Here is a 13,407-nt window from a genome sequence, read left to right as displayed (position 1 = left end):
AAATGAAGTCTTTATCAGAAAAGTACACTGTAAATTTTTTTCCATAGTTATGATCACCTACTATATATTTCTCTCCATCCCATTTCCCCTGTTTATTCCACTCTTTCCTTTCACTCTGTCCATTTTCAAAAGTGTTTTGATACTTATTTTTATCTCCCACAAATTACCCTCCCTTCTATCAACTTCCCCCTTCATATCCTTTTCTTATCCCCTTTTCTTTCTAGTTTCTGATATGTTAAGAGATTTCTACACCTAACTGAGTTTATATATTATTTCAAATTTTGAATGAATTTTAAAAACAGTAAGGTTCCTGTATTCTTCTCCCAGCTTTCCCTATTTTCCCCTCCATTGTAAAATCTTTTTCAGCCCTCTTTTATGTTGGATAATTTATTCCATTTTACCTTTCCTTTCCCATTTTTCTTTTTCCTCCCTTAATTTTAATTTTTATTTTTTAGATAATCATGATATTACAATCAACTCATATCTCTGCTTTCTGTCTCCTAATTGTTGTAATAATGAGAAAGTTTTTAGGAGATAGAAATATCATGTTCCCATGTAGGAATATAAACAGTTTAACCTTATTGAATTTCTTGTAATTTCTCTTTCCTGTTACCTTTTTATCCTGCCTTTACATCTCGTTTTTGCAAGTCATATTTTTCTATTTAGCTCTGGTCTTTTTGTCAAGAATGTTTGAAAGTCCTTATTTCATTGAATATTCATTTTTTTTTCCCTGAAGGATTGTACTCAGTTTTTCTGGGTTGTAATTCCAACTTTTTTGCCATCCTAAATATGTTCCAAATTCTTTGATTCCTTAATATTAAAGCTTTTAAATCTGGTGTTATCCTGACTGTGTTTCCATGATATTTGAACTGTTTCTTTTTGACTGCTTGAAGTTTTTTAATCCTTGATCTGGGATGTCTGGAATTTGGCTACAATGTTCCTGAATTTTCATTTTGAGATCTTTTTCAAGAGGTGATCTCAGTAGATTCTTTTGATTTCTATTTTACCCATTGGTTCTAGAATAATAAAGAAGTTTTCCTTGATTTTTTTCTTGAAAGATGATTTTAGACTCCTTTTTTGATCCTTGCTCTCAGGTAGTTCAGTAATTCTTAATTTATCTCTTTTGGATCTGTTTCCAGGTCAGTTGTTTTGTTCTCATTGAGATATTAAATTTTCTTCTATATTTTTCATTTTTTTTGATTTTGTTTGTTTTTGGTATCTTATAAAATTATTAGTTTTCACTTGCCTACTTCTAACTTTTTTTTTTTTTAAAGAACAGGTGGGTACTTTTTTATTGTAAGTTTATATATTTTTAATATACATTGCTTTAGGAATCATGTTGGGAGAGAAAAATCAGAGCAAAAGGGAAAAATTATGGGAGAGATTAAAAAAAACAAAACAAAAAAAGAAGTGATCATATTGATTTACCTTCAGCCTTCTTAGATCTTTTTCTGCATGCAGATGGCATTTTTCTGTCCAAAGTCTATTGGGATTGCTTCAGATCACCGAACCTCTAAGAACTAAGTCTTTCATAATTCATCATGCACATTCTTGCTGTTATTGTGTATAATATATTTCTGATTCTACTTGTTTTGCTCATTATCGGTTCATGTAAATCTTTCTAGGCCTTTCTATAATCAGTTTGTTCATCATTTTTTATACAACAATAATATTTCATTACCTATATGTACCCCACTTCTAACTTTTAAGGAATTTTCTTCCATGAGTTTTTGTACCTCTTCATTTGGCCATTTCTACTTTTCAAGGCATTCTTCTCTTCATTGGATTTTTGTGCTTCTTCCATTTGGCCTATTTGTTTTTTTTTAAAGTGTTATTTTCTTTGCATTATTTTGTGCCTTCTTTACCAAGCTGTTGACTTTTAAAATGATTTTCTTGTATCACTTTCATTTCTCTTCCCAATTTTCCATTTGCCTCGCTTACTTGATTTAAAAAATCCTTTTTGGGTTCTTCTATGGCTTGAGACCAATTCATATTTTTCTTTGAGGCTTTGGATGCAGGAATTTTGAATTTGCTTTCCATTTTGTGTGTGTTTTAACATTTCTTGTTACCATAGTAAGTTTTCTATGATTTGCTCTTTTTCCAACCTATTTCTTGACTTTTAATTGTATACTAAAGTGGGGCTCTACTTCCCAAGGTGAGAAGGCACTGCCCTAAGCTTCAGGTTTTTTGTGCAGCTGTTTTCAGGGGTTATTCTGGGAATCTGTAAGTTTTCAGTTCTTTTAAAGTATATGATCTAAGGAGAAGAATGTTTACTACTCTCCTGTATTAAGTGTTCATTTGTGTCTAACCAGAAGCATTCTTTTCAACTGTAAATGTGATAAGGGTCCCTGCTCATGGGGCCTCAAGCTTTGTGGTGCTAGTGCTCTTTTTCACACTGAGACTAAAACCCTGGACTGTGATCCAGACCCAAGCATAGGCGATGCAATAGAGTCCCGGCCTTGGTGCCAGCAAAGGGATCCCTATTAATCTCTTTTAGGTTCATCATCTTATCCCTTTACCATTTGTGGACTGAGAGGTTTAGAAGCCATCTCTGCTGCCACTGATTTAGTCATCCCGAGGCGTAATTGTGGCTTGGTAGGACCCTGTTTGTTTATGTCTGCATTGGATTGTACTCTCTCACTCCTTACTCCTTTCAGACCTTTCTTAATCTTCTAAGTGGTCTTGAATTGGAAAATTGTTTCACTTTGTCTTTTTGTGGGTTCTGCGGCTCTAAAAATTTGTTTGGAATCATTATTTGAAGTTATTTGGAAGTATGTAGGGGAGAGCTCAGACAAGTCCCTGCCATTACTTTGCCATCTACCCATATAATTTTTAATCTTTCTGTGTTTATCACTTACAGAAAGGAAAACTTTAACTTTAGGGTCTTTCTTTATTTCAAAATTTTATAGTTTTGTTGTTCTGTCTTGATACCATCCCTGTGAGGACAGTAGGACTATTTAGATTTGGAAATAAACTTAAAAGATTACTTATACCAACGCCATTATTTTTATAAAAGAAGAAACTGACCTAGAGAAAAAGGGAAAAGCCCAGAATGATGAAGAACTTTCCACCTTACTAAAGATCATACAAGAAGTAAGTAGCACAATTGAGATTTGAGTACCTGATCCTCTGACACTCAGTGCAGTGCCACTGACTTCCTCCAGTGATGTAATTTAAAAAAAGAAAGAAAGAAGAAAAGAAGAAAAAAGGAAAGCGATTGATGTGAGTGTCAAATTATTGAATCAAGATGGCAATCAAGAGCTTTTATCTCTTGTAACTATCTGGAATAGTTGAAAGTCTCTGTTTTTCCAAAATACTTTAATTTAAAGGAGGTAGAGTGCTAAATGTTTCTGTGCTTCATATGTTGGGGTGAATCTAACTAATATATATATATATATATATATATATATTTTTTTTTTTTTAATCCCTCAAAGCTAAAACTGAAATTTCTTCATCAGAGAATCTACTTACAGTGCCTGGGCAAAGGAACATAGAGTCTTCTCCAGAAACTCCTTCTACTATAAGTTCTATGCCACATTCTTCATCTATTGCTAATCTACAGACTGCTAGTAAACTCATTCTGAGTTCTAGTCTTGTCTATAGTCAACCACTTGACCTTCCAGATGGAGTTGAAGTAATTAGAGCAACACCTTCAGCAGGTATCTTAGCTTTTTGTTACTATTTTGCTTTATAATGATTTTTGGTGATTTAAATGGAATTATTTGTGTTTCTTTATGTATAATGTTATATTGTTGCAAAGCTTTATGATGTATTGAAAGAAGTATTTTCCTTTTGCCAGATAATATTTTTTACCTCTTCTTAACTGTAATTTTCTAAAGTGAATTATATTAACTGAAACTAAATTGGTTAACATGGGAGCTTCTAACTTTTTTTTAGTTTTTTATATTAGGATGATCATGATAATACAGGATAATATTTTTTGGTTTAAGAATGTAAACTAAATTTGTGTCTTCATGTCTACTCTTTTGCCAGAGTAAGACTTTCACCTTAGAAATATGCAATATATATATATATATATATATATATATATATATATATATATACATATATATATATGTTTAATTAGATAAATCATCTCTAATTAATCTATTGCTGGTTAATGCCATTTAACAACTACTAAATTTATCATAAGGAACCATCTCATTTTTCCCTGCCACAAAATGTGTGCCTCCTGTACTATTTTTTTTTTTTTTTGACTGAGGCAATTGGGGTTAAGTGACTTGCTTGGGGTCACACAGCTAGGAAGTATTAAGTGTTTGAGGTCAGATTGGAACTCAGGTTCTCCTGACTTCAGGGCTGGTTCTGTATCCACTATAGCACCTAACTGCCCCATTTCCTATACTTTTACTCCTGTAATCTCTCAGGCTATTGTCATTCTTGGTCCGTTTCACACTTGGTCTATCTCTCTTTGTCTAATTTCCTTGAATGTTAAATCTAATTTATTTTTACTTTTATTTCTCTTAAACATTATTACTTATTTTATGTAGTTTTTCTTTTTAATTTTTGAATTCCCAATTATCTCTGTCCTTCCCACCCCCTCCACTACTCACTGAGAATGCAAACAATATGATACATGTGAAATCATATAAAATATATTTACATTTTAGCTAAATTGCAAAAGAAAAGAAAGAAAAAAAGAAAAGAAAAATAAAGTGAGAAAATTATAATTCACTTTATTCATACTTCCTCATTTATCTTTGGAGGTGGATAGTGGGTAGCTTTTTTTTCATCATGAGTCCCTTGGAATTCTTTTGGATCAGTGTATTGATCAGAGTAGCCAAGTTTTTCACAATTGATTATCATTACAACATTGCATTACTCTGCTCAATTATCTCCTGGTTCTTCTCTCTTCACTTTGCCACAGGAATCATTATTTGAAGTTATTTGGACGTCCTTGCCATTACTTTGTCATCTTTACTTTGCCATAGTTTTATATAGTTTTTGCCATGATTTCCTGAAATCTTCTCTCTCCTCCCCCTCTCTCTTCCCCTCCCCCCCAATCATGACTCAAAACACAACAGTACTCTGTCATAAATCTGTGCTACAGTTTGTTCAGTCATTCCCCAGTTGATAAGCATCTCCTCAAATTCCAACTCAAAAAAGAGTTGCTATAAGTATTTTTGTACATTTAGGTTTTTTTCTTTTGGCTTAAATTAAGTCTCTTTGAGGTACAGATTTAGTAGTAGTATTGCTCAAACAAAAGGATAGTCACTATTTTTATAGCCTTTTGAGTATAGTTCCAGGTGGCTCTCCAGAATGGTTGAATCAATTCATAACTCCACCAGCAGTACATTAGTATCTCTATTTTTCCCTCATTCTCTTTAGTGCTTATTATTTTCCTTTTCTGTTATGTTAGACAATCTGATAATCTCTAATCAAAACTATTTAGAACATTTGTTTCATATGACTAGATAACTTGTTTTTTCTTCTGAAAACTTGTTTATATGCTTTGACCATTTTATCATTTAGAGAACAACTCTTATTTTTGTAAATTTGAATCAGTTCTCTATATGTTTTAGAAATGAGGCCTTTATTAGAGAAATTTATGAAAAAATTTATGTTCATTGTTTATGGTAACTTTTAGCAAAATATAGTTTCCCTGATTACTTTTTAATTAGGTGTTATATATTTTTGCTTTGTCTGAGATTGTGATCCTTCCCCTTCCCCCTACCTTTTTTTTTTTTTTTTTTACTTTGGCTAAAGCCTAATAGTATTTGTTCCAGCCCTTAATTTTAACTCTTTGTTTAAGGAGATAATGAATATTTTTAGATTGGCTTTAGGGCTAGATAGGTAGAGGATTAGGCAGTTAATGGATATAGAAGAAAGGCTATTACTAAATTAATGTTCAAGGGACTTTTGGAATGGGGAAAAAAATTAGTTGAATCTTATGGGAGTAGACCCACATATCTGAAAATGATTTATTGGTATAAATTTTAGGATGGAGTGGGAGCTGGAATAGCCATGCAGTAGTGTAGAGAACTGACTTTAAAGTCAGAGGACCTGAGTTCAGATCCTGCTGCTTTCATCAACTTTTATGACCTTGAATCATTTTGAGTCTCAATTTCCTCATCTTTAAAAAGGGAAAGGTTAGAAGAGTTTGCTGCAAAGGGTATCTTTCAGTTCCAAATCAATGATTTTATTTCCTGTGATCCTACTGTTCTTCAAGTGTTTCTGATTAAAGTAGTCTGGACTAGATTTGACCATAGGGCAAGGATAAAGCAATTCTTATTAAGGATGTATTTGGGAAAGGGAATAATTTGATTTTGACAGTTTTAAAAATATTTTCCCCTCAATTACATGTAAAAACAGTGTTTAACACCTTTTTATAAGAGTTTAAAGTTCTTTCCTTCCCCCCACTCCCACCTCTAAGACAACAAACAATTTGTAGGTTATACATATTCAATCATATAAAACATTTCCATATTAGTCATATTGTGAAAGAAAATACAGATTAAAAAAAACCACACACAAAGAAATGAAATGAAAAATAATAGCATGCATATTTTGATCCCCATTCAGATTCCATCAAGTCTTTTTTTGGAGGTGGATAGTATTTTTCAGCTGTTAAATCCTTTGGAATTGTCTTGGATCATTGTATTGTTAAAAATAGCTAAGCTTGATGGTCATTTTTGCCTCATTATTTTTAAAATCTACAAGTGATGGATTCATTTTTCAGTATCATCTACAATATATTCAAATTATTCTGAAAATTCCTATTTTTGAGAATAAATGACATTTCTATTTTTATAGACTGACAGATCACTTTAATTGATATTAAAAAAATTATTATGGGATACCAGCAGGAGGCAGTGTGAAGCTATCATGTAAAAAATGTTGGCAGTGACTTTAGAGTCACAAGTTAGAATTGACTGTGTGTGCTCATTTATGGTGTTACTATTATAACTTTTATTTTTCTTTTAGGTCATCTGAGTTCCTCTTCAATTTATCCTGTCTGCCTTGCACCTTACTTGGTGGTTACAACTTGTTCTGATAACCGAGTGCGATTTTGGAAATGTCATGTAGAAGGAGAACAAAATGGTAGAACTAATGGGAAGGAAACCTATCATTGGAGGAAATGGCCTTTGATGAATGATGAAGGAGAAGACAGCAGCAGCACAGTGAGCATTGTAGGAAGACCAGTCGCTGTTAGTTGTTCCTATACAGGCCGGCTTGCAGTGGCCTACAAGCAGCCTATCCAGCACAACGGCTTTGTTTCTAAAGAGTTCTCGATGCATGTGTGTATATTCGAGTGTGAATCCACTGGGGGATCAGAATGGGTTTTAGAACAAACAGTTCATCTTGATGATTTAATTAAGGTTGGTAGTGTCCTTGATTCAAGGGTTAGTGTTGATAGTAATCTCTTTGTCTATAGTAAATCAGAAGCCATTTTGAGTAAAGACCGATATCTAATGCCTAACATCAAGCATTTAGTTCATTTGGACTGGGTTTCCAAAGAGGATGGCTCTCACATACTCACCGTGGGAGTTGGTGCTAACATCTTTATGTATGGGCGGCTTTCTGGGATTGTGACAGAGCAGACAAACAGCAAAGATGGCATAGCCGTGATCACTTTGCCATTAGGTGGGAGTATCAAGCAAGGCATAAAGTCAAGGTGGGTTCTTCTAAGATCAATAGACTTGGTATCTTCTGTTGATGGCACACCTTCATTGCCAGTTTCTCTTTCTTGGGTAAGAGATGGTATACTGGTAGTGGGAATGGACTGTGAAATGCATGTTTATGCTCAGTGGAAACATGCTGTCAAGTTTGGAGACAATGAAACTGGTACTCCTGATGCTGAGGAATCTACGGGGGACCCTCCTGTGTCTTATAAATCTAGCATGGTCTCGAGGAAAAGTATAATTGAAGGAACAGCTATCACAGATGATGTATTTGCTACACCGGCTGTTGTTCAAGATGGCGGCTTATTTGAAGCTGCCCATGTACTTTCTCCAACTCTTCCACAGTATCACCCAACCCAATTATTGGAATTGATGGATTTAGGGAAAGTTCGCAGGGCTAAAGCCATCCTCTCTCATTTAGTTAAATGTATTGCAGGGGAAGTTGCAATAGTTAGGGATGCTGAGACTGGAGAAGGAGCTAAGCGGCATCTTTCTCGAACCATCAGTGTAAGTGGCAGTACTGCAAAGGATACAGTCACAATAGGCAAGGATGGTACTCGGGATTATACTGAGATTGATTCTATTCCTCCACTCCCATTGTATGCACTGCTTGCGGCCGATCAAGATACAACTTACAGAATTTCTGAAGAAAGTACTAAAATATCACAGGACTATGAAAATTCTACTAAGAGCACACAAGAAGACCAGTACTCAGATCTATTCCAGATTCAGGCCATAACAACAGATGATTTTCTTGACTTAGAGCTAGAAAAGAAAGAAAGCAAATCCAAAGTAATTAATCTTTCTCAGTATGGGCCAGCTTACTTTGGTCAAGAACATGCCAGTGTACTTTCAAGCCATCTTATGCACTCAAGTCTTCCAGGCCTTACCCGTTTGGAGCAGATGTTCCTTGTAGCTTTGGCTGATACTGTGGCTACCACTAGCACTGAACTTGATGAACATAGAGACAAAAGTCACTCAGGTTAGTATTTTTTTTTTTTTTAGTATTTCTGTTAAATACTAAATCTTAATTTAACCATTAGAAAAATGTACTTATGAAATGCAAATAAAATACTGAATTGTATATTCCAACTTTAGGATTTTAACATCATCAATGAATTTACTATTATGAATAAAAGTTAAAATTTCATTAGTGGAAGAGTCAGCCTGATATAGTTATCAAGAGTTCTCTTTTGAATAAAGACGACTTTTAACTCTGACATACTGGCTTTGTGACTCTACAAAGTGGCCCAGGATAGAAGACTATAATTTGCTAAGACTATAGTAGTAGGTCAAACATTAATCTTTTTAGTACAGGAGTTTAATTAGTCTGCTTCCCCCAGAAAGAAATCAACAAACTTGAGCTTCATTGGGAGTCATGACTGAGGTGTCTTTGTTTTCTAGTTTATCTTGAGTCTTTAACCAGAATGTGTTGAAAAATATGTTTTTTATGTATACTATGGCTTGTTTTTATATTAAGACTGAATAGTTTTGGTTCAGTGATTATCCTCTAAAATGATGCTGACCTTTGATTAGAAATTGCATTAAAAAAGTATTGTATGAAGGAATACTTTGACAAATGTACACACAGTTTATGATTCATAGTTCTTCAAGGACTAACTGTACTCTCCTCCCATTTACTTGTTCTAGTTCTTTATATTTATATAGATGCTATTTCTGATAATAGCCCAATTTTAAATTTTATCATAGACTTATACAATTAGAAAAAGGGATCTTATGAGATCAGTTAACTTATTCATCTGTTTCTAGGCATGCCTAAACTTAATATGTTTCTGATAATTTGTCATACTTCAAAATGTCATGAAAAATTGGTTCTTCAACTGTATCCAAACATCATGTTTCTGTGCCTCATAGCTTAAAAAGTTCTTTGTTACATTTAATCTTTTCATTCCATGACAAACTTTATTACTCCTTATTTCAGAAATGGACACTAATGGTATATTATTTACCAGTACCACCCAAACTAAGCTCTTCAAAATATAATTGCCTAGCGTCATTTACTTCTCTGTAGCCTTTTCTTTTTCAGATTCTATGATATCCCAGGGTACTATTTTCCCCCCACCCTAATTCAATGCAAAAAAATGTGTAGTGGAATAAACTTACTCACATTGTCTTAAATTTTTGCTACACACACACACACACACACACACACACACACACACACACACACACACACACACACACACACACACACACACACTTTTTTCTTTTTGTCATTCCTTAAGAAACTAAGCATATTGAAATCTGAAAGAAATATTTTAAATTTCTGATATAAAACTGTATAGTAGTCAAGTAACCAGCCCAGAAATAGTGTGTAGGATGTCCTGAAAGTTTTAGTGCATTTAAAAGTTTTAGTACCTTTAAAATAGTTAAGCTTTAATAGCTTAAAACTGCAGTAAGACTGTTGTAAAGAAGACTAATCAAGTAACAGTTAAACCATTTTCACATAAGAGCAACATATTTTCCTCTTATTTTTAGGTTGTTGTTGTTGTTGTTGTTGTTTTGTCTCTCAAGAGAAACAAAAGCTATTGATATTTGTAAAACATGCCTAAGTTTTGTCTTTACAGTGGTGGTGATTAGTGTGCGCTGAACCGGTCATACTTTTTTGCTCCTGTGACTAGTGACATGCCATTTGTGTAATAGCTATTTTTTATATATTTGACTATGTAAAGAATATTTCCCTGTGTAAAGCTAATTTTTATTATGTTCAAATCCCAAATCTTGACTTCAATGGCATCATGCTTTTAATTGAAATAAGCAATTTACTGCTTATGGACAATAATTTTAATTTGATCTGCATTATTTCAGGTTCATCTAAACTTATTGGGAAAAACTTTTTTGTAATAATAGAAATATTGTTGCCATCAGGATTTTAAAGATTAAGTCCTTTATTGTCACCTACTGTGTGCTTTAATTTCTTGAAGTTGTAAGACATAATTTTTCCATTTTTCTTAATCTAGTTTTGTTAAACAGAGTCAGGAGTTTGGGGGAATATATTTGAAGTGTTTACCAAATGAAATATTCAAAAGTTTTGTTATCAGTTATCCCATTTAAAATTAATGATGTGTGTTGATTTTGTATTTCTTACCATTTATAATAATTTGGGCTTATTTCTTCAAAAATGTTTTTCTTCTCTCATAGGAAGAGATACATTAGATGAATGTGGGTTGAGATATTTATTGGCAATGAGGTTACACACATGCCTTTTAACATCATTACCTCCTTTATATCGAGTACAACTTCTTCATCAAGGTATTCCTTTTTGACTGAAAATATTTTAATTTTTCATAATAGTTATTATTGAAATAGTTAAAATCACATAAAGTAGTTATAGTTGTATACTTGTTCATGCATGTACGTTTTGTTGACCTTAAAAATCTTACAAGTTGTTAATAGACTTGGAGCTTGGTAGTGCAAGTCCTATATTTGAAGAGATAAATAATTCAACTAGTATCTCATCATGAGATTCAAAAGGCTTGAATTATGGTAAAACCTTTCATTTTCAGATTTTACCATAATTTCATTCTCATGCATATATGAACCATGTTGCTTTTTGTACTTTATGCGTTGCCAATTAAAGTTACTCTTATGTCACAAAATTTAACATAAATAGTTTCAACATTACTTTATCAGTTCTCAGATGTTATATTTTAATTGAGGAGGAACCTATTTTATAGTAAAATCCTAAGTTAGACATTGAGCCCAAAGACTTAGGTTTGAATAGTATCTTCTTTTTGAAAATAAAAATCTTAGAATTTTAAAATTTAAATTAAATTAAATGGGAAATTAAAATCGACAGTGTTGATTAATTTTGTTTTTGAATTATAATTTTTAAAATATCAGAATGCTGTATATTGGAATATTGCTATAATCAGGACTATTTGTTATTTTTGTGCATAAATTCAACTATTGAGAATTGTTCAAATAAGCCAGAGTTTTAAGAAATATAAAAATTTTAAAAATCATCTTTTTAAAAAGTACTTTTTATTGATCCTTTCTTGTTTTTACATTATTTATATTTCCCAGCTAGTCCTTCGAATGAAGGGGAAAAAGAAAGGGGAAAAAAGATAGTGAAACTGACCAAAATATTGAAAAAAATATATAATATATGTCACATATATTGTCTTTTAAATTTTAAAAAGCTACAAAATTAGATCTGCTTGCTAAAAATTTTTTTTGTATTTTTCTCAGCTGGTCAATTGGGTCACTGTTTTGGTGCTTCTGGTACAATCTAATTTCAAGAAAAAAAAATCTATGTTGAATGAAGATGATTATTTATCACTGTGTCTCAGTTTTTAGCATGGGAAATATGAATAAAATGTTTAAAAATATAAAAATTAATTATTCATAATACTAATACTAACCATATGGTCACTTAAAAACTTTTCCCCCCCCCTGAGGCAATTGGGGTTAAGTGACTTGCCCAGGGTCACACAGCTAGGAAGTATTAAGTGTCTAAGGTCAGATTTGAACTCGGGTCCTCCTAACTTCAAGGCTGGTGCTCTATCCACTGTAGCAACTTAGAAAATAGTTTTCCCTTAGAAAACTTTTTAAAAATGAAAATAAAAATGAAATCATAATTAGTTGAAATATTTTTAACCATGTGTGAATTCTGTCTATTGAAGAACAATTTTGAAAATAAATGTTAGTAATGACTGACTGACAGATGGAAGAATTGTACTTAGTTGTTTGTCATAAACCCTTTCTTTGCCTTTAGAATGAGTCCTCATGGACAGTTACCAAACTGTTCCTGATTTTGTTTTGTTTCTAAGCTCTTTCTTTTAATTACTCTTTCTGGGTGGATTAATTCTAATAGTTTCTGATGGATTTCTGAAGAAGAAAGTGATTAGAACCTACTTTGTAGTTTCAAAGTATCCTTTAAGCAGTTGTCTTAGCCTTTCAGAGCTAAAAATCTTTTAGATTAATAGTTTCTTTTTTTAAAAATCCAAATCTAGAGTAAAACTAGACTTAGAAGTTTACTTCTGATTTTTGATTATAATATATTTTATTTTCCCTTCTAAAATCAAAAGTATTCCAATATATAATTAAGCAAATGTGAAAATAAAAGCAAAAAAAGGATGTTGTTATTAAACCTATTAAGACTCTTGCTAATTATGATTTGTTATACTGTCTCAGGAGACTTTTTTGGAATTATTGCATAGTAAGTGCTTTTTAAACTTAGTTTAGTTTTTAGTATTTAAAAGTTTGCCAAGGGTTTATTATAGTTCTTAATCTTCTTATTCAAATATTTTCACTTCCATATGATTAGTGTGTGTACTTTTTTGAAGATTCAACAGATTTATTCTAGTTTTGGAAAAGCTAGGTATTTTTGTGCTAGGCTCCTTACTCCTGATTTTTATATTGAGGAAGTTTATAGTTACAGCATACTATCTTCCCTTCCCATTTGAACTGGTTTTGAAATGAATGAATAAATGAAGAGAAACCCAAAAGAAACAAAATATTTTTTCATTTTAAAGTAGATCTATAATATTATATATCAATGATAGTTTTGAATATATATTGTCTGATGTTTCTTTAGGTGTGTCTACTTGTCACTTTGCCTGGGCTTTTCATTCTGAGGCTGAGGAAGAACTAATTAATATGATTCCTGCTATTCAACGAGGAGATCCTCAGTGGTCTGAATTAAGAGCCATGGGGATAGGTTGGTGGGTCAGGAATATTAACACACTTCGAAGGTGCATTGAAAAGGTAATTTGTTTGATTTAAGAAGTATAAATATAGTACT

At 32.4% G+C, this 13,407-nt stretch overlaps 1 protein-coding gene across 5 annotated transcripts in view; it reads left to right on the top strand.

Annotated features, from left to right (window-relative positions):
• Positions 1 to 13,407, top strand: part of DMXL2 (Dmx like 2) — a 140,025-nt gene that overhangs the window by 79,011 nt on the left and 47,607 nt on the right. For all 5 annotated transcript variants that reach the window (XM_074294514.1, XM_074294513.1, XM_074294511.1 and 2 more), the window contains exons 17-20: positions 3,435 to 3,659; positions 6,943 to 8,622; positions 10,803 to 10,913; positions 13,201 to 13,370. In XM_074294514.1, coding sequence (XP_074150615.1) covers positions 3,435 to 3,659; positions 6,943 to 8,622; positions 10,803 to 10,913; positions 13,201 to 13,370 — 2,186 coding nt within the window. The remainder of the gene's footprint in view (positions 1 to 3,434; positions 3,660 to 6,942; positions 8,623 to 10,802; positions 10,914 to 13,200; positions 13,371 to 13,407) is intronic.

The sequence above is a fragment of the Sminthopsis crassicaudata genome, chromosome 2, assembly GCF_048593235.1.
Source record: "Sminthopsis crassicaudata isolate SCR6 chromosome 2, ASM4859323v1, whole genome shotgun sequence".
NCBI classification, from domain to species: domain Eukaryota; kingdom Metazoa; phylum Chordata; class Mammalia; order Dasyuromorphia; family Dasyuridae; genus Sminthopsis; species Sminthopsis crassicaudata.
Note: the sequence above shows the minus strand (reverse complement) of the source record. Positions and strands in the feature narration are given on the sequence as shown.